Consider the following 24115-nt stretch of genomic DNA (forward strand, 5'->3'; position numbering starts at 1 on the left):
AATCAGTATTCCAGAGTCAGTGATGTCACTGAGTGGCTGTTTGACGTTGAACAAGGTCCCAAATGTCTTTGATTTGCAGTTCATCTCCCCTTCCCAAATTGAGGGAGTTATATCTGCTCTCCCTTTTCATGAGATTTGTGAGAACCATGTAAGATGTACCTGCAAACTCTTAGAAATCTATGAAAGACATACCAACACTGCTCAATATTATAGAAAAAAAGCAAGTGCAGTGTGCTTTATGGAGCTTTGTAGCGATCAGAAATCCATATTTATTTATGTTTCCAATAAAATGAAAATTTACTTGCAAAAGAGCTAAAGTAATGCCTTCACAAGGCAAAAACAAACAAAAACAAAATACACTAATTTACTGATGTTAAATAAAAGGGTGATATTATTTTGATTCAAGGAAACTCAAAAAAGGAGGGTGTAACAATTTCCATAGATTTGTTATAACCACAGGTGCAGTGCCTAGGTAAAGGCTTCCTTTCCGAACCCTGACGGTCTCCGCAGTCATTAGACTTAGCAGCTCTATTCTGTATAAAGTGGGACGGCTCAGCTTCATTTTGAATGGCAGCTTCCACGCCAGAAACTTCAGTGTCAGGGTTGTTTTACCCAACCCCAAGAGTAGCTTGTGTTGTTGCTAGCTGTTGTTGAGCCTCTGGGTGGACTCAAACTGCCAACCTTTCAGTTAGCAGCTGAGCAAGTTAATTGTTGGAGGTTTGAGTCCACCCGAAGGTGCCTCAGAAAAGACATGGCGATCTATTTCCAACAAATCAGCCACTGAAAATCCCGTGGAGTTGCAGTTCTGCTCTGACACACAAGGGTTACCATGAATTGGGACCAACTTGATGGCAACTGGTTTTTTTGAGGGTAGCTGAAAGGCAAACTCTTTTAAATTCACTTGTATGGAACCTTTGCACTATTCAATAGCATACTCATGCCACAGAGTTGGGGAATACTAAATTATGGTCAGAATTCCCAGAGTCTCTTTGTGTGAAACTTTTCTAGGCCAGGGAACCTATGATAACGTGATAATGAAGTCTCACCCTGAGAACTCATTTCCAGGACAATGACATAAAGTGACACTTTTTGTCATCCTTTGAGGTATTTAACCTTGCTGGACCCTCAATAATAATGGGGATGTTTCATTAACTTAGCAGTATATATTGACTTTCCCACTTACACTTTTCACCTCCAGTGAGGTCATTAACGAATGAGTCTGTGTTTACCATTGGACTTTGGGTGGTTTTTCTACATGGACAAAGGAAACTAACTTGGCTTGACCTTTTCTTGGATCTTAGTGTCCCTTGCTTCTTGAACTCGATCCCGTAACTACTAGGGAGTGAAGCACTTTGTGTTTTGACCTGTTCCTTTCTTAAAATTTCACTGTAAGAATATTTTCTTTGTAGCTACTGGTTTGGTTTAGTTTGTTTCTGACAGAAATAGATAATTCATTTTATTTTGATGTAGTTTGAAATAACTTGGTGTAAAATAGGAGTAGTAATAGTAGCAGCATCAGAACCTAGCTTCAGGGGAGATAATGACCAGGATCAGCCCAAAGCTGATTCTCATCAGAGCAGCCAGCGAAAACGCTATAACTCACAATGGCCCGATCCTAAACTGATTGTGTAGAGGACTCAGGACCAGGCAGCATTTTATTCTATTGTGCTATGGAGTTGTGGAGCTGCCATGATCGGGGCTGACTTCACAGCAGCTGACAACAACAGGCAGAAAGGTATCTGTTCCACAAATGTATATATTGACCTCATGTCCCTCATTCCTTATCCTAGTTTCTTAGCAAGGGCTGTATATAGAAGACACTTGTAAAAATAAACCAAGTTTCTTTTAAATATATCCAACTTTTCAGGAATTTCTTTACCAACAGAACTGTGTACACTATCACATAAAATAGGAAAATGATAAAGGACAGCTTCAGATCTGAAGTATTCTTTATGCTGTAACATTAATTTGAAATGTCAGAGTCTCTTTTTGGTTAATTAATGAGGTTTCAATGCGTACCCAACAATGGTTTTAGACATGGTGCAAGCCATGGCTTGTTTTGAAATGTATTTGTCAGGAATATAAACATTAAAGACCCAATCATTGAGAGAAAAGTAAAAATAAACATGTGCATGTTATGAAAATTCTTAAGTGGAAAACTAGCAAACATTATGCAGGAATGAGAAGAGGTTGGGTCTTCATTTCCTGTTCTTTAAAGGTGCATCAGTGATTTGAAAACAAAAGGGCAAAGAGAGATGGATGAAAATCACATTAGTACAATGGGTAAAAGCTTTAGCTTATAAAATTATATATTCAATTTGATTTAAAAAATGAGAACCTTATGAAACCCCAAGCTATAAATGTTAACATAATAAAAGAATTCTTTGGTATTAAATGATTAGCAAATGCAAAGCAAAAAATGAATAATTAAGCCATTATATCAATGTGAAAAGAAAACAGTTCTTCTAGAAATGATACAAATGAAGCATAATCTTATAAAGCAAAACCAAACCTGGTGCCATCGAGCCGATTCTGACTCATAGTGACCCTATAGGACAGAGTAGAACTGCCCCATAGAGTTTCCAGGGAGCTGCTGGTGGATTCAAACTGCCAACCTTTTGGTTAACAGCCGTAGCACGTAACTACTGTGCCACCAGAGTTTCCGTATAAGGCAAAGACAAAATAAAATTCCAAATTTTGGGAATTAAAGCAATATTAATGAGTGAAAATCATATACCCCTTTTGTGTTTACATATGAAAATAAAGTATACTATCAAATAAGTGCCTTGTAAGTTTATTTTAGGTTGCATGGGAGAGTTACACGCAGGTGGTTTACTAGGGAGTGTTAGCATGAATGAAGGTAGGGGTGATTCAGTGGTAGGACTCACTCTTTCCATGTAGGAGACCTTGGTTCAGTTCTCAGCCAGTGCACCTCATGTATAGCCACCACCCGCCTGTCATTGGTGGTTTGCATGTTGCTATGATGCTGAACAGGTTTCAGTGGAGCTTCCAGACTAAGATGGACTAGGAACAAAGGCCTGGTGATCTACTTCTGAAAATCAGCCAGTGAAAACCCTGTGGATCACAGCTGTCTGATCTTGGTGTTTGTGGAGTTTCCATGAGGTATGGGCTCACTAGATAGCAGCTAACAACAGCCACATTGTTGTGAACAACCATCTAAGGTTGAGAGGGCAGCCGGGATGAACAGAGGGAGAAGCTGAGCTGCAATGTGGTTGTAGCAGAGGCTCAGCAGCTCCCGCAGGAGGCTTGGAAGCAGGGTTGCCCTTCAAGGATGTTCCAGTTGAGGCAATGGGTCTAGGCCACTGTACCACTCCATTGCATCAGTGGATGCTGGCTGCTCAGGGAGCATAGCCTTCTATGAGAGTCAAGGCAATTCCTGGGGAGGACCTCAGCCTCAGTCCTGAAGGACGGCTGTATGTGAGGGGGTGTCGTTTCTGGGCCCCAAACAGAGTGCCCTATACAAAAACATTTTACAGTGCCTGCATCCTTTCCCTAACTTTCACTTTCCTCTTTTGCATTGCTGATCTTGCAGTATGCGAATCTAAGAACGAGTGATTAGTTTAGAAACTAACTCCACAGACAGTGCGAGAACAGCTAAGTAAGTCCCTGCGGGTCCAACATGAGGCAAAGCATGTGGTTCTGGACCCGACCTTGCTTCGATTTTGAATTCAAAGTCATGTCCTTCGTATAAGTGGAATCATATAGCTAGAATAGGCACGTGTATAGAGACCAAAGTTGATTAGTGGTTCCAGGGGAGGTGGGTGGCAGGGGGATAAGGCACTCCGTGCTTAGGGGACTCCGAGCTTCTCTTAGGAGGGGTAGAAAAGTTTGGGAAGGGGTAACGGTGATGGTTAGGCAACATGATGAACATAGTTAATGTCACTGAACTGTGCATATAAAGACTGTTGACGTGGCCGATGTTTTTTTCCTGTTTACTTGTATACTTACCACACTAAGCTAAAAACTGTGTTCTTGCTCATAATTGTCATAACAGCATTGTCTTCTTGGGAAGCCCAGGGGGATAAAATAAAACAACTACGTAGACATCGTGGTTTGTCATTTACAGCAAACCAGTTAATGGCTGCAGTAGGACTTTTAAAATTTAACCCTTATTTTCGAAAATAATCAAATGTCCGTTTCTTTTTTTCATGGAATATTCTATGATGCTAATTTCTCTCCGTTATTTGCTATGCCCATATCGTTTTGAGATACATGCAAGATGTTAATATTGAAAAATAATGTTGAAAGATATTTGACTAAAGGCCTTAAGTAAATATTATTAGAAAAGTAAATACAGATTGTCCTTAGATTGCTTAGTCCAAGTCTTATATTTGTCTTTTTTTTTTATACCCATGCACACACACACATACATGCAAAGTAGATATTTGACATAATTTTAGATGAATGGAGAGCATCCAGATTAATTTTAAATTTAAATGTATTTTCCAAATATTTTAAGTTTATCAAGTCCTAAATAGAATAGGGTTGCTGTTGAGTTGGAATTGACTCAAGGGCAAGGGGTTGGGTTTGGTTTCGGTTAAATATAGTATGGAGTCCCTGGTGGTGCAGACAATTAAGTGCTGGGCTACTAACCAAAAAGTTCGTGGGTCAAGTCCTACCAGAGGTGCCTCAGAAGAAAAGCCTGGAGATCTACTTCTGAAAAATAAGCCATTTGAAAGCCCTATGGAACACAGTTTATTCTGACGCGCACAGGTTTGCCGTGAGTCAGAATCAACTCCACGGCTGCTGGTTTGTTGCTTTTACGTAAATTTGACATGCCTGTAATTTTTTTCTTATCCTACTATCACATACCTTTTATGTGATAGTTTATCTTACTTACATAGCAGCATAGCCCAGATTACGAATGAGTTTCGTTCTTAAGTCTTTGTGTCAAATTTGTACATAAATTAGAACAGTTAGATACGGTTCGTGTCTAAAGTCAGTCAAATGTTTGTCTTAACCAAAAAAACCAAACCGTTGCCGTCCAGTTGATTCCAACTCATAGCGACCCTATAGGACAGAGTAGAACTGCCCCATGGGGCTTGCAAGGAGCTCCTGATCCATTCTAACTGCCAACCTTTTGGTTAGCAGCTGTAGCTCTTAACCACTAACGTATCTTTCTAGCATAAAAAACACTAAACCATCTTTAACATAATAGTACAGTAATAATAATAATTTGATGCGTGTCGCAAAGTAGAGCCCGTTTGTTATTGCGAATCATGTAATATAATTGGCTTTCTAGGGGTGGGGTCATAACTGTGGGTTGTATGTAAGTCAGAGGTTTGTAACTCAGGGACTGCCTGTATTTCTTATGTGCACTTTCCAAAAAAAATCAAGCTTTGCTTAAATTAAATGTGCAGTAACTCTAGTTTGAGGATTTTGCATTGTACCTTCCCCTCATCTTTTCATAAGCCTGACCCCAGTTGTTATTTTTATGTTCTGTTAATACCAACAAGTTTTGTTCTTGCTCCTCTAGCCCCCAATCCTTGAGTAATATGACCCTCCCAAATGGTTTAAGAAGTCTAATCCAGAGGTTTCCATAACAGGGGAAGAGCTGTCGTTCATATAATAAATACCATGCGATATTTGTGTTGATTTTGTCATGATTGTTGTTATCCTCTTGTGTATACCGTCCACTCAGGCTGTCCTGACAACAGTTCTGGCTCTGGATGTGAGTGGCCCCTGCTGGGATTTCAGGGCTGCCTGAGGCTCCTCTCCATTGGCGATAAAGCCGTGGATCTCATCTCCGTACAGCAGGGGGCGCTAGGGAGTTTCCGTGACCTGCAGATAGACTCCTGCGGCATCGCAGACAGGTAAGAGCGATCCTTTGTCATTTTGACGTGACTGTTTTCGTTGTTTTGATCGTGGATTAAAAACGAATGGACAGAGCACATTCTTCTTCTCTCTTCCTCTTATCTATTTCATATTTACATTGAAAATAAGAAAATGACATTTTCAGTTTTAAACAATTGCCTCTTTAGATAATACTTTCTTAGAAGACAGAGTCAGGAATTTCCTTTTTGTATGCCTCTAAAGCTACTCAATTCTTTAGAGTATTATTGATGCTGCTATAATTATTGGCAGGTATAATTTTTTTTTTGCTATAAATATTTTTTATAAATATATCACTGAACGAAACAGATTAAAATATTCTAAAAAGATAATTGATGATTAAGGGCCAGAAATCAGTCATATATGGTCAGCTGGATTCACCCCACACTTCCTGATCTGCAGGGATAATGGAAAATAACTCTTCCTTTGAGAAAGGTTGAGGTTTTGAGGATTACTGATCGTGTAAGCCCAATAACCAGTGAGAGAACCCAGTTACCACAGTACTTAACACAGTACCAGCTCACTGCGGAAGATGAGGCGTGCAAAATTTTTAAACACTGCAACTTTATTCAAGTTATCTTGCTAGTCACGCTATCTAACTTTTGGTTATTTTGGCTAGAAAGGAGAGATGGCTTAGCTGTAAGAGATTAAAAACAATTTCTCGACACAGTATGCCTAACTGGGTGCCTTCCGTGTAATAGGTACACGATACATTTATGTTGAACAAATGAACAAATTCTCTAAATGCTCACACATCTGTACGTGGTGAACTTCTTAAAATTTCACACTTTATAGAATACTTTGTGGATTAAGTCTGTTCTAAATTTAACAGTGCAATGGATTGAATTGTGTCCCCCCAAAATATGTGTCAACTTGGTTAGGCCATGTGCAGTTGTCCTCCATTTTGTGATTTTCCTATGTACTATAAATCATAATCTCTGCCTGTGGTTAAAGAGGATTAGGGTAGGGTGTAACACCCTTGCTCAGGCCATATCCCTGATCCAGTGTAAAAGAATTTTCCATGGGGTGTGGCCTCTTATCGAGATAAAAGGAAAGGAAAGCAAGCAGAGAGTTGGGGACCTCATACCATCAAGAAAGCAGCACCAGGAACAGAGCGCGTCTTTTGGACACGGGGTCTCTGCGAAGAGAAGCTCCTTGACCAGGGGAGGATTGAGGACAAGGACCTTCCTCCAGAGCTGGCAGAGAGAGAAAACCTTCTCCTGGAGCCAGTGCCCTGAATTTGGACCCACCAGGGTTTCCTAGTCATGGATTAGAAGACCAGAATTCTCATTACGTGACATATTCACTCATAAGAATTTGATTTCTTTATTGCAGAATAATTTACTCACATGCTCATCCCATTCATTTGTATGAAGAAAATAAAAGAATTCAAAGAATTTAACCAATCCTGATTTTCAGACACTAAATTTTGGGGGGAAACCCTGGTGCTGTACTGGTTAAGAGCTACGGCTAATAACCAAAGGGACAGCAGTTCGAATCCACCAGGCACTCCTTGGAAACTCTATAGGGCAGATCTACTCTGTCCTGTAGGGTCACTGTGAGTTGGAATCAACTCGACAGCAATGGGTACAGATAAATTTTGGGGGGCATAGAAATAATGACGTGGTCTGTGTGTTTTAATAGCAGCCAGTTCTGCAGCCCTGAGTCTTGATATCTGGAGGGGGCTTAGAAGTGTTGGCTCACAGAGACAGGTGAAGCCCTCCATGAGGAATCTCCTTTAGTGGGCTGGGAGGGCCAGAGGCCACAGCTCACTGGTAGTGACATGAGTTGTCAGTTCAGTTATGAAGCTCGCAAGAAGTTGTTTTAGTACCATGAGAATTTCCTTTAAAAATTATTATAGAATCACAAGATTTCTCTTACTTAAGGAATCCATATTGCCCTTTTAGCCTATATATATACAAATCAAACCCATGCTGTGGAGTCACTGCCAACTCATAGCAACCCCATAGGGTTTTCAAGGCTGTAAATCTCAGTGGAAGCAGATTGCCACACTCCCACAGAGCCACTGGTGGTTTCAAACTGCTTACCTTTTGGTTAGCAGTTGATCACTTTAACCACTGTGCCACCAGGGCATGAAAAAAAATAAAATAAAAAACACCTGTTGCTGTTGAGTTGATTTTAACTCATAGCAACCCTGTAGGACAGAGTAGAAATGCCCCATAGAGTTTCCAAGGAGTGCCTAGTGCATTGGAACTGCTGACCTTTTGGTTAGTAGCCATAGCACTTAACCACTACGCCACCAGGGTTTCCAATATATATGGAAACCCTGGTGGCATAGTGGTTAAGCCTTTGGGCACTAACCAAAAGGTTGGCAGTTCGAATCCACCAGGTGCACATATATACATACATATATATATGTATGGAGGTAGGTAGGAGGTAGGTAGGTGTGTGTGTGTCTGTACCAAAAAAACAAACCAAGCCAGTTGCTGTTGAATCAGCTCTGATTCATGGTGACCCCATGTGTGTCAGGGTAGAACTGCACTCCATAGGGTTTTCAATGACTAATTTTATAGAAGTAGATCCTTAGGCCTTTCTTCAGTGTGCCTCTGGGTGGGCTCAAACTGCTCAAACCTTTTGGTTAGTAGCCAAGTCCACACGTACACACACACACACACACACACACACATATAAAAAACACACATGTATATATGTATATAGACATATATACACACATGTATGCATGTTTGTATATGTATACACTAATGTAGAACTATTTTTTCCATATCACACTTAAGAAGAATTCTCAGAAGTATGTACCAGTCTGTGGACACATCTAGGATATTAAGTTGTCTTCTTTCAGCAAATTTCAGGTTAATGGCAACTCTGTAAGTCAGTGTAAAAATAATTCTCAGCACTTAGATGGCCGATATAGTGACTACAATATTTTATGGTTGGATAGATCTTTTGACATCTAAAAACACGTCTTACCTCATTTTCCACTAAAAACCCACTACCCAATGCCGTTGAGTTGAAAAATACTCATTTTCCCTCAACCCTTGAGGCTGTACCTACTAACTGAGTTGGCAATGAACGATGAAGTAGATCCACCTAAGAAGGGAGCAAAACCAAAGCCCACACCCCAGGCTCTCTGCAGCGCCCTGTGCACGCTACCCAATGCCCTTCCGGTACACTGCACTGCCTGCCCAGAGCCAGGCAACACTGGCTGTGGTGGAGCCGAGATTTATTATTAAAATGCAAATGGTTTTATAACATCTACTCATCGGGTAGAGGAATTACTATTTCAGGATACATAATGGCATTCAAACGATGCTACAGATTTAAAAAAATATATGAAATCCAATAGGAACATAGAAACATTTCCAAAACATGCAGTGATGCGTCCACACCATGGCTCTGTCTTTTGGTGGCTCAAAATGGTGTTTTATACCTTTGGGGCACAGGCTTTGGGAAGGGCGTAGTGGTGAGGAGAGTGTGCATTACACCAATTGGGTTTTGAACATTAGGATTTGGACTCTAGGTAACTAAGGTTCCATAGTCCCTTTTGAGCTGATGCAGATACTGTCTGGCACATTGCAAGGAGAGGAGCCATAGCCACAGCCTACACGCATGGACTGTGCTGAGCAGGCCATGATTCCCTCCTCTTTCTTCCCCATAGCCTGTGGCTCAGTGTGAATTTTCTATGCCAAATGCAATGTACGCTATATCTTTTGCTTTTTTTAAAATAGGAAATAGTGAATTTATTAAAAAAAAAATCTTATCCCAACATATTTAGGTAAAATATAGTATTCTTTATTTTTGTAATAAAGCAGTCGTTTTCAATCTTTTAAACGTGTGGAATCTATTCAAGTGAAATTTTAGGGAGTTCCAGTGTGTCAACAAGAAAAGCAAGAAGTTACTTTGCTCTGATACATGGTATAAGGAATGGGGCCTGCCCAGGTCGAGCTACCCCTTCAGCTCCAGGAATTCGGCAGAACAGAATTTGAACACCACCTCCTTAAATACGCTGTGCTTTTGCTATAGACTTGATGGTGATACTGTTAGTTGCTGTCAAGTTGGCCCCTCCCTCAGTGTGACCCATGAGCAACAGGATTAGACCATTATATTTCACAGAACTTTCATTGGCTGATTTTTGGAAGTAGATTGCCAAGCCGTTCTTCCTAGTCCGTGTCAGTCCAGAAGCTCTGCTGAAACCTGTTTAGCATCATATTGTTGTTGTTGCTGTGTGCCATCTAGTCAATTCTGACTCATAGCGACCCTATAGGACGGGGTACAATGTTTCCTGGGCTATAATCTTTATGGGAGCAGATCGCCAGGTCTTTTCTCCTGCAGAGCCAATGGTGGGTTTGAGCTGCCAACCTTTCAGTTAGCAGCCAAGTGCTTAACCACTGTGCCACCAGGACTTCTTCATTTAGCATCACAGGGGTTGGCAAACTACAGCCCATAAGCTAATGGTCTGCTGCTTGTTTTTGTAAAGGACATAGCTATGCTCATTTATTTTGCAATGTCTATGGCTTTTGTTGTTACAGTGGCACGGTCGAACAGTTATAACAGAGACCTTATGACCCTCAAAGCCTAAAATATTTACTATCTTGCCCTTTACAGAAAAAGTTTGCGGATCCCTGCTATAGAATAGTAAATAGCCTGAAGTAAATAGCCTGGTGGTACAATGGTTATGTGCTCTGCTGCTAACCAAAATGTTGGTGGTTCAAACCCACCCAGTGCCTCTGAAGGAGAAAGATTTGGTGATCTGCTTCCGTAAAGATTACAGCCTAGAAAATCCTATGGGGCAGTTCTACTCTGTCATATGGGGTCACTGTGAGTTGGAATCCGTTCCATGGCACCCAGCAACAACAGAAGCTGTTGGGGTTCTGGGGATATGTCAAAGAGGCAGCTAATTTGCATTGAGGCAGAGCTCGACTGTCAGGGAGGAGAAACTGTCTAAACAGGGATAAAAGCTAAAAGTGTAAGTTAGTCACCTGAGAGAGGAAAGGCCCCTCCAGTGGAGGTAACAGCCTTGTGCCCATACCCAAGGTGCGGTGATGAGTCTACCCCATTTGAGGAACTGAAGGAAGCCTACGATGGGCTGGCTGCCTAGGTGGGCCATGGCTACACTGTGGAGGCCTGGTGACCAACTAGAAATCTGAACATTAACCTATGGTTCTGTGAGAAATCACTGAAGGGCTTGAAGCTAGGACGTCACATTCTCCCTTTGTATTTGAGAAAGACTCTGATCACAGGTGGAAGATGACTTGGGTGCAGTCTGCAAAGAGGGAAAGGGCGTGTGTGATTGGAGGCTAGGAAGCCAGTTAAGAGGTTACTACTGTTACCCATGTGAGCAATGATGATGGCCTGAACTAGAGAGTAGAAAAGTGTGGATAATTTATATTTGGTAAGCAAAATGATAAACGGATTCACTGCATGACTGTGGGATGATGGAGATGGAGGTGTCAAGGATGATACCCCGGTTCTGGCTTGGACAACTGAATAAAGGGTGGTATCACTCAATGGAATGGTGATGGAGGAGAAGCACAGTTCTGGAGGGGCAGAGTCAAGAGGTTTGGTTATTAAACTTTAAGTTTAAGTCTTGAGGATCACAGAAGTAAAGAATCTTAAAAAGAACATCTACTTGAATCTCCATCTCCAAGCGTGGATCTCTTTTTCACTCATGGCTGTAAGAAGATCATCCTTCTTCTAGGCTACAAGGCTCTTGCCAGTTCACCAAACAGTTTGCCAGTGCTCATCTGTCACAACAACAGATTTCTACTCATTAGTCTGAGTTTGTCTTTGTTGCTATAATGAATAAGTCTACCCTCCACACCATAGCCCTCTAAGTATTTGGTGAATAGTTATGCTAACTACCTGAATCAGCTCTCTTACAGGCTAAAGCCTCTGTGTTCTTAACAGTTTTCAGATGTCTAGGTGTTAAAAATTTTCCCAATCCTGATTTTACTCCTCATATCAGCTCTCCTTGGTCAACATCTTTCTTAACTCCTGACTCATGCAGAGTGTGCAGGAGCCATACTCTCCTCCCCTTGTGGCCTAGATAAATTAGAAGAAGGATCAACATCTCACAACCATGAGTAAAAAAGAGATCCATGCTTGGAGATGGAGATTCAAGTAGATGTTCTTCTTAACTAAGATTCTTTACTTCTGTGATCCTCAAGACTTAAACTTAAAGTTTAATAACCAAACCTCTTGACTCTGCCCCTCCCCTTTTCCATGGAAATTGTACTTGTTTTGGTGCAGACTGAGCCCACATCATCTGGGTATAAGCAGAGCAAGAGTGCTGAGTGCCTGTGTTATTGATTGTTGTACCAGTTTAGAAAACCAAAAACCCGTTGCCATCAAGTTAATTCCAACTCATAGCGATCCTATAGAACAAAGTAAAACCACCTGTAAGGTTTCCAAAAAGCGGCTGGTGGATTTGAACTGCCAACCTTTTGATAAGCAGCAGAATTCTCAACCACAGTGCTACCAGTATAGAAAACCCCCGTTGCTGTTGAGTCAATTCCAACTCATAGTGACCCTACAGAACAGAGTAGAACTGCCCATACAGTTCCCAAGGAGCGCCTGGTGGATTCAAACTGCTAACCTTTTGGTTAGCAGCTGTAGCTCTTAAGCACTATACCACCAGGGGTTTCCTACCAGTGTAGAGTGGGTCCTAAACCTAATTCCTTCTCAGTGGTGTCTTATAAAATGTAAAAACAAAAATAGAGAGTCACACACAGGGTGAAGACACCATATGACAATCTATCTACAAGCTAAGAAATGCCAAGAAATATCCAGGGCTAACAAAATTGAATGGGACAACACAGGACCTTACCCTGGAGCCCACAGAGAAAGAGCATAGTCTGCTGATGACCTGAATTTGGACTTTTATCTTAAAAAAACTGTGAGGCAATAAATTTTTGTTCTTTAAAGTCACCCACATGTGGTATTTTTGTTATGGTGACACTAGGAAAGTAAAATGTAATTTGCCACCAAGAAGTGGGATACTGCTGTAAGAAATACCTAAAAATGTAGAAGGAGCTTTGGAATTGAGTAATGGATAGAGGCTGGAAGGGTTTTGATGTACTTGATAATAAGAGTCTAAATTGCCTTGAAGAAATTGTTGGTAGAATTATGGACATAAAAGGTGATTTAATGAGGATTCAGAAAGAATTGAGAGCTGTGAGTAAAGTTTACGTTGCCACGAACATAATATGGATGTTAAGTGTGCTTCTGGTGAAGCTTTAAAAGGAGATAGTAAACACGCATGTTATCGGATACTGGAAAAAAGATAATCCTTATTATAAAGTTGTAAAAAATTTGTTTGAATTATGTGTGAATGTTTTAAGGAAACTAGAACTTATAAGTGATGAACTTGGATATACAGCTGAGAAGACTCCTAAACAAAATCTTTTTTTTTTTAATTTTTATTTTGTTGTTGTTGAGAATATATACAGCGGAACTTACAACAATTCAAGAGTTTCTACATGGACAATTTAGTGACATTGATTATATTCTTCGAGTTGTGTAAGCATTTTCACCTTCCTTTTCTGAGTTGTTCTTCCCTCATTAAAATAAACTCACTGCCCCCTAGTTTGTCTAATCTTTGAAGTTACTATTGTCAGCTTGAGCCCATAAAGATAGTTCTTAAAAAAGCATCAAGTGAGGCGGGGCCAAGATGGCTGACTAGGTGAAGCTACCTTGGATTCCTCTTGCAACAAAGACTTGGAAAAACAAGTGAATCGATCACATACATGACAATCTACAAACCCTGACCATCAAACACAGATCTGAAGAGTTGACGTGAGTGACAGAGACTGAGAACGAACAACCATGGGGAAGCAGCGACTGTTTTCGGAGCCTGGAGTGAGCGTCCCAGTCAGGAAACCTTGGCGTTGGGCTTTGGACTGCTCACAGGAGAGCTGAGCACGGCATCCTGAGATGGTGCAAACACGAGACGCAGCCCTAGCCCCCAGAAGTGACCTCGGGGGAAGCCCAGCCAGTGCACGCAGGGAGCGCAGCGACGTGGCTGACAGGAGGAGAAGTCACCCGGAGACAGTGACTGGTTTTGCAGCTGGGAGTGCGGCAGGGAACCTTGGCGCTGGGCTTTGGACTGGGAGGGGAGGAACAAACCACGGCTTCTGAGACAGCGCAAGCGCGGGACGCAGGCCTGACTCTCGGGGGCAATCTCTACCCAGCCAGTGCACACAGTCGAGGCGCCCCTTGGGAATCTCAGATAAAACAGTCATCCCAAGCAAGATAAGTAACTTTGTGTATATTCCAGGGTGCTACCCTCTCCTATTTATCTGAAACCTCCCCTCCCCTTCCCAGGTGGCTTCATTAACGTTGGAATTTCCTGAGCCAGAGAGTGAACTGCGCTGTGGTTTTTCTTTTTTTGGGGGGGTCATTTCCTAACCCATTCTCCTGGCTTGAGAGAAGCAGCTACAAAAAACCCAGGGGCCAAAAATACTTCCCTAATTGGACTAAAAATACAGAACCAGCTCCAGCCAAACATATGTGATCCACAGTCTTGGGCTTTCATCCCTACAGGCAACAAGGTGGCTATTATAATGCAGAAGCAATTCTGATAGGGATCTGACTGTAATTGTTTTAGTGGATTACTGGAAAGACAAGTTTCCCAGGTCTGATATCTCTGAGTATTCAACAGAGCCCTCACTGACCCACAACAGGGAACTGAGGGCTGAAGCTCCCCCCAGACCACCTAGCCTCCTGCCTTAGGGGTCTAAGGAGGGTGACATCTACCAATCTGTAGAGGTACTTGCATTGGGGGCCTAAGGTACAGCTGCAGAGCCCACGCACCAAAGTGCTTTAGGAATAGAGACACACCTACCTCACTGGCACTTGGGGGAAGCCTGTCAGCATCCTGCCCCCCCTGGAGTGTGAACTCCAGCTGCTACTAGAATCTGGTGCACACAACTATCACCACTACCTTTCTAGGTGGATAGGTGACAGTCTGCACCACACACTTAATGACCCAAAATCAGATTCTACTCAAGAATAGTGAATGGACTCTTAGGCTTATATATCTGGTAACAGGCCAAACCAGCTGGTAATAGGACATAAGTGATTCAAGGGCTACAACAATCAAGACAGCACAATCTAGTAGCCCATCTACGTATATTGAAAGAAAACAAAACAAGATAAGACTCAGTGAGCAAATATAGAATAAATCACTACAATATCTTAGAGATGGCTTGGAGACAGCAGTCGATATCAAACCACATAAAGAAGCAGACCATGATTGCTTCTACAACTCCCCAAACTAAAGAATCAAAATCTTTCCCAAATGAAGATACGATCCTGGAATTGCCAGATGCAGAATATAAAAAACTAATTTACAGAATGCTTCAAGACATCAGGGATGACCTCAGAAAAGAAACAAGGCAATCTACAGAAAAAGCCAAGGAACACACTGATAAAGCAGTTGAAGAAATCAAAAAGATTATTCAAGAACATAGTGGAGAAATTAATGAGCTGCAAGAATCCATAGAGAGACAGCATTCAGAAATGCAAAAGATTAACAGTAAAATTACAGAATTAGACAACTCAATAGGAAGTCAGAGGAGCAGAATCAAGCAATTGGAATGCAGGGTGGGGGATCTGGAGGACAAAGGAATTGACACCAATAGAGCTGAAAAAATCAGATAAAAGAATTTAAAAAATGAAGAAACACTAAGAATCGTGTGGGACTCTATCAAGAAGAATAACTTGCGTGTGATTGGAATCCCAGAACAGGGAGGGATAACAGAAAATACAGAGAGAATAGTTGAAGATCTGTTGGCAGAAAACGTTCCTGACATCATGAAAGACGAAAGGATATCTATCCAAGATGCTCATCGAACCCCATATAAGATTGATCCAAAAAGAAAATCACCAAGACATATTATCATCAAACTTTCCAAAACCAAAGATAAAGAGAAACTTTTAAAAGCAGCCAGGGAGAAAAGAAAGGTTTCCTTCAAGGGAGAATCAATAAGAATAAGTTCAGACTACTCAGCAGAAACCATGCAGTCAAGAAGGCAATGGGATGACATATACAGAGCACTGAAGGAGAAAAACTGCCAACCAAGGATCATATATCCAGCAAAACTCTCTCTCAAATATGAAGGCGAAATTAAGATATTTACAGATAAACACAAGCTTAGAGAATTTGCAAAAACCAAACCAAAGCTATAAGAAATACTAAAGGAAATTGTTTGGCCAGATAACCAATAATATCAGATACCAGCACAACACAAGGTCACAGAACAGAACATCCTGATATCAACTCCAATAGGGAAATCACAAAAACAAATTAAGATTAATTTTAAAAAGAAAAAAACGCTCAAAACAGAGAATCACTAAAGTCAATATGTAAAAGATCACAATAATCAAAAAGAGGGACTAAATACAGGAGGCATAGAACTGCCATATGGAGAGGGAAACAAGGCAATATAGGACAATATAAGTTAGGTTTTTACTTAGAAAAATAGGGGTAAATATTAAGGTAACCACAAAGAGGTATAACAACTCCATAACTCAAAATAAAAACCAAGAAGAACATAACGACTCAGCAAACATAAAGTCAAATACTATGAAAATGAGGAACACACAATTTACAAAGAAAAATGTCTCAGCACAAAAAAGTAAGTGGAAAAGTGAAATTGTCAACAACACACATAAAAAGGCATCAAAATGACAGCACTAAACACACACCTATCTATAATTACACTGAATGTAAATGGACTAAATGTACCAATAAAGAGACAGAGAGTCTTAGACTGGATAAAGAAACAAGAACCGTCTCTATGCTGCCTACAAGAGACACACCTTAGACTTAGAAACACAAAAAAACTAAAACTCAAAGGATGGAAAAAAATATATCAAGCAAACAACAAGCAAAAAAGAGGAGGAGTAGCAATATTAATTTCAGACAAAATAGTGTTTAAAGTTAAATCCACCACAAAGGATAAAGAAGAACACTACATAATGATTAAAGGGACAATAGACCAGGAAGATATAACCATATTAAATATTTATGCACCCAGTGACAGGGCTGCAAGATACATAAAACAAACTTTAACAGAACTGAAAAGTGAGATAGACACCTCCGCAATTGTAGTAGGAGACTTCAACACCACGTTTTCGGAGAAGGAGAGGACTTCCAGTAAGAAGCTCAATAGAGACAAGGAAGACCTAATTGCTACAATCAACCAACTTGACGTTATAGACTTACACAGAACACTCCACCCAACTGCAGCAAAGTATACTTTTCTTTTTCTCGTGCACATGGAACATTCCCTTGAATAGACCACATATTAGGTCATAAAACAAACCTTTGCAGAATCCAAAACATCGAAATATTACAAACCATCTTCTCAGACCACAAGGCCATAAAAGTGGAAATCAATAACAGAAAAACCAGGGAAAAGAAATCAAATACTTGGAAACTGAACAATACCTTGCTCAAAAAAGACTGGATTATAGAAGACATTAAGGAGAGAATAAAGAAATTCATAGAATGCAATGAGAATGAAAACATTTCCTATCAAAACCTCTGGGACACAGCAAAAGCAATTTATATCAATAAATGCACACATACAAAAAGAAGAAAGAGCCAAAATCAGAGAACTGTCCTTACAACTTGAACAAATAGAAAGTGAGCAACAAAAGAATCCATCAGGCACCAGAAGAAAACAAATAATAAAATTTAGAGCTGAAGGAAATGAATTAGAGAACAGAAAAACAATTGAAAAAATTAACAAAGCCAAAAGCTGGTTCTTTGAAAAAATTAACAAAATTGATAAACCATTGGCCAGACTGACTAAAGAAATACAGGAAAGGAAACAAATAACCCGAATAAGAAACGAGATGGGCCACATCACAACAGACCCAACAGAAATTAAAAGAATCATATCAGATTATTACAAAAAATTGTACTCTAACAAATTTGCAAACCTAGAAGAAATGGATGAATTCCTAGAAGAACACCACCTACCTAAACTAACACAATTAGAAGTAGAACAACTAATAGACCCATAACAAAAAAAGAGATTGAAAAGGTAATCAAAAAACTCCCAACAAAAAAAACCCTGGCCCAGACGGCTTTACTTCAGAATTCTACAAAAATTTCAGAGAAGAGTTAACACCACTACTACTAAAGGTATTTCAAAGCATAGAAAATGATGCAATACTACCTAACTCATTTTATGAAGCCACCATATCCCTGATACCAAAACCAAGTGAAGACATGATAAAAAAAGAAAATTACAGACCTATATCCCTCATGAACATAGATGCAAAAATCCTCAACAAAATTCTAGTCAATAGAATTCAACAACATATCAAAAAAAATAATCCAACACAGCCAAGTGGGATTTATACCAGTTATGCCAGGCTGGTTTAATATTAGAAAAACCATTAATGTAATCCACCATATAAATAAAACAAAAGACAAAAACCACATTATCTTATCAATTGATGCAGAAAAGGCATTTGACAAAGTTCAACACCCATTCATGATAAAAACTCTCACCAAAATAGGAATTGAAGGAAAATTCCTCAACATAATAAAGGGCATCTATACTTTATACAAAGCCAACAGCCAATATCACTCTAAATGGAGAGAGCCTGAAAGCATTTCCCTTGAGAACGGGAACCAGATAAGGATGTCCTTTAACACTGCTCTTATTCAACATTGTCCTAGAGGTCCTAGCCAGAGCAATTAGGCGAGACAAATAAAGGGCATCGGGATTGGCAAGGAGTAAGTAAAATTATCTCTATTTGCAGATGACATGATCTTATACACAGAAAACCCTGATGAATCCTCCAGAAAACTACTGAAACTAATAGAAGAGTTTGGCAGAGTCTCGGGTTCTAAGATAAACATACAAAAATCACTTGGATTCCTCTACATCAACAAAAAGAACATCGAAGAGGAAATCACCAAATCAATACCATTCACAGTAGCCCCCAAGAAGATAAAATACTTAGGAAGAAATCTTACCAAAGATGTAAAAGACCTATACAAAGAAAACTACAAAGTACTAGTGCAAGAAACTAAAAAGGACCTACATAAGTGGAAAAACATACCTTGCTCATGGATAGGAAGACTTAACATGGTAAAAATTTGTATTCTACCAAAAGCCATCTATACATACAATGCACTTCCGATCCAAATTCCGATGACATTTTTTAATGGGATGGAGAAATAAATCACCAACTTCATATGGAAGGGAAAGAAGCCCCGGATAAGTAAAGCATTACTGAAAAAGAAGAAGAAAGTGGGAGGCCTCACTGTACCTGATTTTAGAACCTATTATACAGCCACAGTAGTCAAAAGAGCCTGGTACTGGTACAACAACAGGCACATAGACCAATGGAACAGAATTGAGAACCCAGATATAAATGCATCCACATATGAGCAGCTGATATTTGACAAAGGCCCAGTGTCAGTTAAATGGGGAAAAGATAGTCTTTTTAACAAATGGTGCTGGCATAACTGGATATCCATTTGCAAAAAAAATGAAACAGGACTCATACCTCACACCATGCACAAAAACTAACTCCAAGTGGATCAAAGACCTAAACATAAAGACTAAAACGATAAAGATCATGGAAGAAAAAGTAGAGTCAACGTTAGGAGCCCTAATACAAGGCATAAACAGAATACAAAGCATTACCAAAAATGACGAAGAGAAACCAGAGAACTGGGAGCTCCTAAAAATCAAACACCTATGCTCATCTAAAGACTTCACCAAAAGAGCAAAAAGACCACCTACAGATTGTGAAAGAATTTTCAGCTATGACATCTCTGACCAGCACCTGATCTCTAAAATCTATATGATTCTGTTAAACTCAACGACAAAAAGACAAACCCAATCAAAAAGTGGGCAAAGAATGTGAACATGCACTTCACTAAAGAAGATATTCAGGCAGCTAACAGATACATGAGAAAATGCTCTCGATCATTAGCCATTAGAGAAATGCAAATTAAAACTACGATGAGATTCCATCTCACTCCAACAAGGCTGGCATGAATCCAAAAAACACAAAATAATAAATGTTGGAGAGGCTGCGGAGAGATTGGAACTCTTATACACTGCTGGTGGGAATGTAAAATGGTACAACCACTTTGGAAATCTATCTGGCGTTTTCTTAAAAAGTTAGAACTACCATACAACCCAGAAATCCCACCCCTCAGAATATACCCTAGAGAAATAAGAGCCTTTACAGGAACAGATATATGCACACCCATGTTTATTGCAGCTCTGTTTACAATAGCAAAAACCTGGAAGCAATCAAGGTGTCCATCCATGGATGAATGGTTAAATAAATTGTGGTGTATTCACACAATGGAATAATATGCATAGATAAAGAATAGTGACGAATCTGTGAAAGATTTCATAACATGGAGGAACCTGGAAGGCATTATGCTGAGTGAAGTTCGTCAGAGGCAAAAGGACAAATATTGTATAAGATCTTGTGAAATAGTATAAACTGAGAAGAACACATTCTTTTGTGGTTACAAGGTGGGGAGGGAGGGAGGGTGGGAGAGGGTTATTTACTGATTAGTTAGTAGATAAGAACTACTTTAGGTGAAGGGAAGGACAATACTCAATACGTGGAAGGTCAGCTCAACTGGACTGGACCAAAAGCAAAGAAGTTTCCGGGATAAACTGAATGCTTCAAAGGTCAGCGGAGCTAGGGCGGGGGTTTGGGGACTATGGCTTAAGGGGACTTCTAAGTCAATTGGCAAAATAATTCTGTTATGAAAACATTCTGCATCCCACTTTGAAATGTGGCATCTGGGGTCATAAATGCTAACAAGTGGCCATCTAAGATGCATCAATTTGACTCAACCCACCTGGATCAAAGGAGAATGAAGAACACCATGTTCACATGATAACTATGAGCCCAAGAGACAGAAAGGGCCACATGAACCAGAGACCTACATCATCCTGGGACCAGAAGAACTAGATGGTGCCTGGCCGCAACCGATGAGCTCCCTGACACAACAGAGAACCCCTGAGGGAGCAGGAGAACAGTGGGATGCAGAGCCCACATTCTCATAGAAAGATCAGACCTAATGGTCTGACTGAGACTAGAGGAATCCCGGTGGTCATGGTCACCGAACCTTCTGTTGGCCCAGGACAGGAACCATTCCCGAAGACAACTCATCAGACATGGAAAGGACTGGACAATGGGTTGGAGAGAGATGCTGATGAAGAGTGAGCTACTTGTATCAGGTGGACACTTGAGACTGTGTTGGCATCTCCTGTCTGGAGGGGGAGATAGGAGAGTAGAGAGGGTTAGAAACTGGCAAAATCGTCACCAAAGGAGAGACTGGAAGGAGGGAGCGGGCTGACTCATTAGGGGGAGAGTAAGTGGGAGTATGGAGTAAGGTGTATATAAGCTTATATGTGACAGACTTACTTAATTTGTAAACTTTCACTTAAAGCACAATAAAAATTATTTAAAAAAAATAAGCGTAATGCACAGGGCAGACCTTTTTTATTAGTAAAGCTAAACTGTTGATCACTTCAGGGAATATGTTAGGTTTGATGTTTAAAGATTGTCTCAGGGCAACAGTTTCAGGGATTCATTGAGCTTCAGTGCCTGGTGTGCCCATTTAGTTTTGTTTTGTTTTATTGGTCTGTCTAATATTTGGCTGAAGGGTGAAGCTCAAGATTTACTTCATTACTGAGCTATAAGGGTGCCTGGGGGCCATGCTTTCAACAGTCTCTGTCAGGTGAATAAGTCTGTACTGTTGTTGTTTTATTTTTTCTGTGAGTTACAATTTTGTTCTACATTTTTTCTCCAGCTCTGTCCGGGAACCTCTACTGTGATCCCTGTCAGAGCAGTCAGCGGTGGGTAACCAGGCACCATCTAGTAGTGCTGGACTCAGTCTGGTAGACGCTGTGGTAGTTGTGGTCTATTAGTACTTTGGAATAATCTTCCCCTTGTGTATTTGGTTTCCTTCTTTTTCCTTTGCTCCAGATGGGATGAGACCTTAGAGTATCTTAGATGGCCACACACAGGCTTTTAAGACCCCAGATGCTACTCACCAAAGTAGAATGTAGAACATTTTCTTTATAAGCTATGTTATGCCAGTTGAGCTAGATGTTCTCCGAGACCATGATCCCCACAGCCCTCAGCCCAGTAACAATTCCTCAGGGAGTATGGTTGTATCTATGGAGCTCAATGATCTTACCTTGGACAAGTTGTGCTGGTGTCCCCAGTATTGTGTACTGTCTTACCCTTCACCAAAGTTATCACTTACCTATTGTCTACTCAGTGTTTCTCCCTCCCACTCCTCCCCTCCCTCGTAACCATCAAAGATTTTTTTCTTTTTTTTGTGTAAACGTTTTTATGAGTTTGACTTATTTCACTCAGCATAATGCCCTCCAGATTCATCCATGTTGTAGGATGCTTCACAATTTCATCATTGTTCTTTATCATTGCATAGTGTTCCATTGTGTGTGTGTACCATAGTTTGTTTATCCATTCTTCTGTTGATGGACACCTAGATTGTTTCCGTCTTTTTGCTATTGTGAATAATGCTGCAACGAACACAGGTTTTCATATGTCTATTCATGTGATGACTCTTACTTCTAGGATATATTCCTAGGAGTGGAATTGCTGGATCATATGGTATTTCTAATTCTAGCTTTTTTAGGAAGTGCCAGATCCTTTTTCAAAATGATTTACCATTTTGCATTCCCACCAACAGTGCATAAGAGTTCCAGTCTCCCCACAGCCTCTCCAGAATTTCTTGTTTTCTGATTTTTTTGATCATGCCAGTAATGTTGGGGTGAGATGGTATCTCCTGGTGGTTTTGATTTGCATTTCTCTAGTGGCTAGTGATCATGAGCATTTCCTCATGTGTCTGTTAGCCACCTGAATGTCTTCTTTTGTGAGGTGTCTGTTCATATCCTTTGACCATTTTTTAATGGATTATTTGTCTTTTTGATGTAGAGGTGTTGAGTTTTCCTGTAGATTTTAAAGATTAGGCTTTTGTCAGATTTGTCACAGCCAGAAGTTTTTCCCAGTCTGTAGGTTCTCTTTTTACTCTTTTGGTGAAGTCTTTTGATGAGCGTTTAATTTTTAGAAGACCCGGGTTATCTAGCTTATCTTCTGGTATTTGTGTATTGTTAATTACCCTGGTGGTGTAGTGGTTAAGTGCTACAGCTGCTAACCAAAGGGTCAGCAGTTCGAATCTGCCAGGCGCTCCTTGGAAATTCTATGGGGCAGTTCTACTCTGTCCTATAGGGTCGCAATGAATCGAAATCGACTCGAAAGCACTGGGTTATCCTGTTAATACCTTGTATTAGCGCCTCTAGTGTAGACCCTGTTTTTTCTTCTAGGACCTTTATCATTTCTGGTTTTATATTTAAGTCATTGATTCATTGTGAATTAGATTTTGTGTATGGTGTGAAGTATGGGTCCTGTTCCATTTTCTTGCTTTTGGACATTCGGTTTTGCCAGCACCATTTGTTAAAAAGACTCTTTTCCCCTTTTGATGGGCTTTGGGACTTTGTTATCAGGTGAGCGCAGGTGATGGGTTTACATCTGGGCTCTTAGTTCTGTTCCGTTGGTCAATGTGTCTGTTGTTGTCCCAGTACCAGGTGTTCTGACTACCATAGCGGTGTAGTAGATTCTAAGGTCAGGTACCAGTCCTGCTGCTTTATTCTTCTTCAATAGTGCTTTACTTATCCGGGGACTTTTTCCTTTCCATATGAAGTTAATGATTAGTTTTTCCTTCTGTTTGAAGAATGCTGTTGGTATTTGGGTTGGGATTGCATTGTATTTGTAGATTGCTTTTGGTAGAATTGATATTTTCACAATGTTGAGTCTGCCTATCCATGAATGTGTATGTTTTTCCATTTATGTAGGTCTTGTTTGGTTTCTTGCAGTAGTGTTGTAGTTTTCTTTGTATAGGCCTTTTACATCCCTGGGTAGATTTATTCCTAAGTATTTTAGTTTTTCAGGGGCTGTTATAAATGGTAGTGTTTTACTGATCTCCTTTTCATAGTTCTCTTTATTGATGCATAGGAATCCAATTGATTTTTTATGTTTATCTTATATCCCGCTACTCTGCTGAACCTTTCTGTTAGTTCCAGTAGTTTTCTTGTAGAGTTTTCTATGTGTAGGATCATATCATCAGCAAATAGGAAGAGTTTAACTTCTTCCTTACAAACTTGGATGCCTGGGGGGCAGAGCCAAGATGGTGGAGAGTAGTCGGACTCTTTCTGTTGTCCCTCTTACAACAAAGACCCCAAAAAATAAGTGA

The 24115-nt window shown here is 40.3% G+C and overlaps 1 protein-coding gene across 3 annotated transcripts in view; it reads left to right on the forward strand.

Annotated features, from left to right (window-relative positions):
- Positions 1-24115, forward strand: part of LOC100664503 (contactin-associated protein-like 3) — a 361706-nt gene that overhangs the window by 206336 nt on the left and 131255 nt on the right. For all 3 annotated transcript variants that reach the window (XM_064291046.1, XM_064291044.1, XM_064291045.1), the window contains one exon: positions 5663-5834. In XM_064291046.1, the coding sequence (XP_064147116.1) occupies positions 5663-5834 (172 nt within the window). The remainder of the gene's footprint in view (positions 1-5662; positions 5835-24115) is intronic.

Source organism: Loxodonta africana, chromosome 9 (genome assembly GCF_030014295.1).
Source record: "Loxodonta africana isolate mLoxAfr1 chromosome 9, mLoxAfr1.hap2, whole genome shotgun sequence".
In the NCBI taxonomy this organism is placed as follows: domain Eukaryota; kingdom Metazoa; phylum Chordata; class Mammalia; order Proboscidea; family Elephantidae; genus Loxodonta; species Loxodonta africana.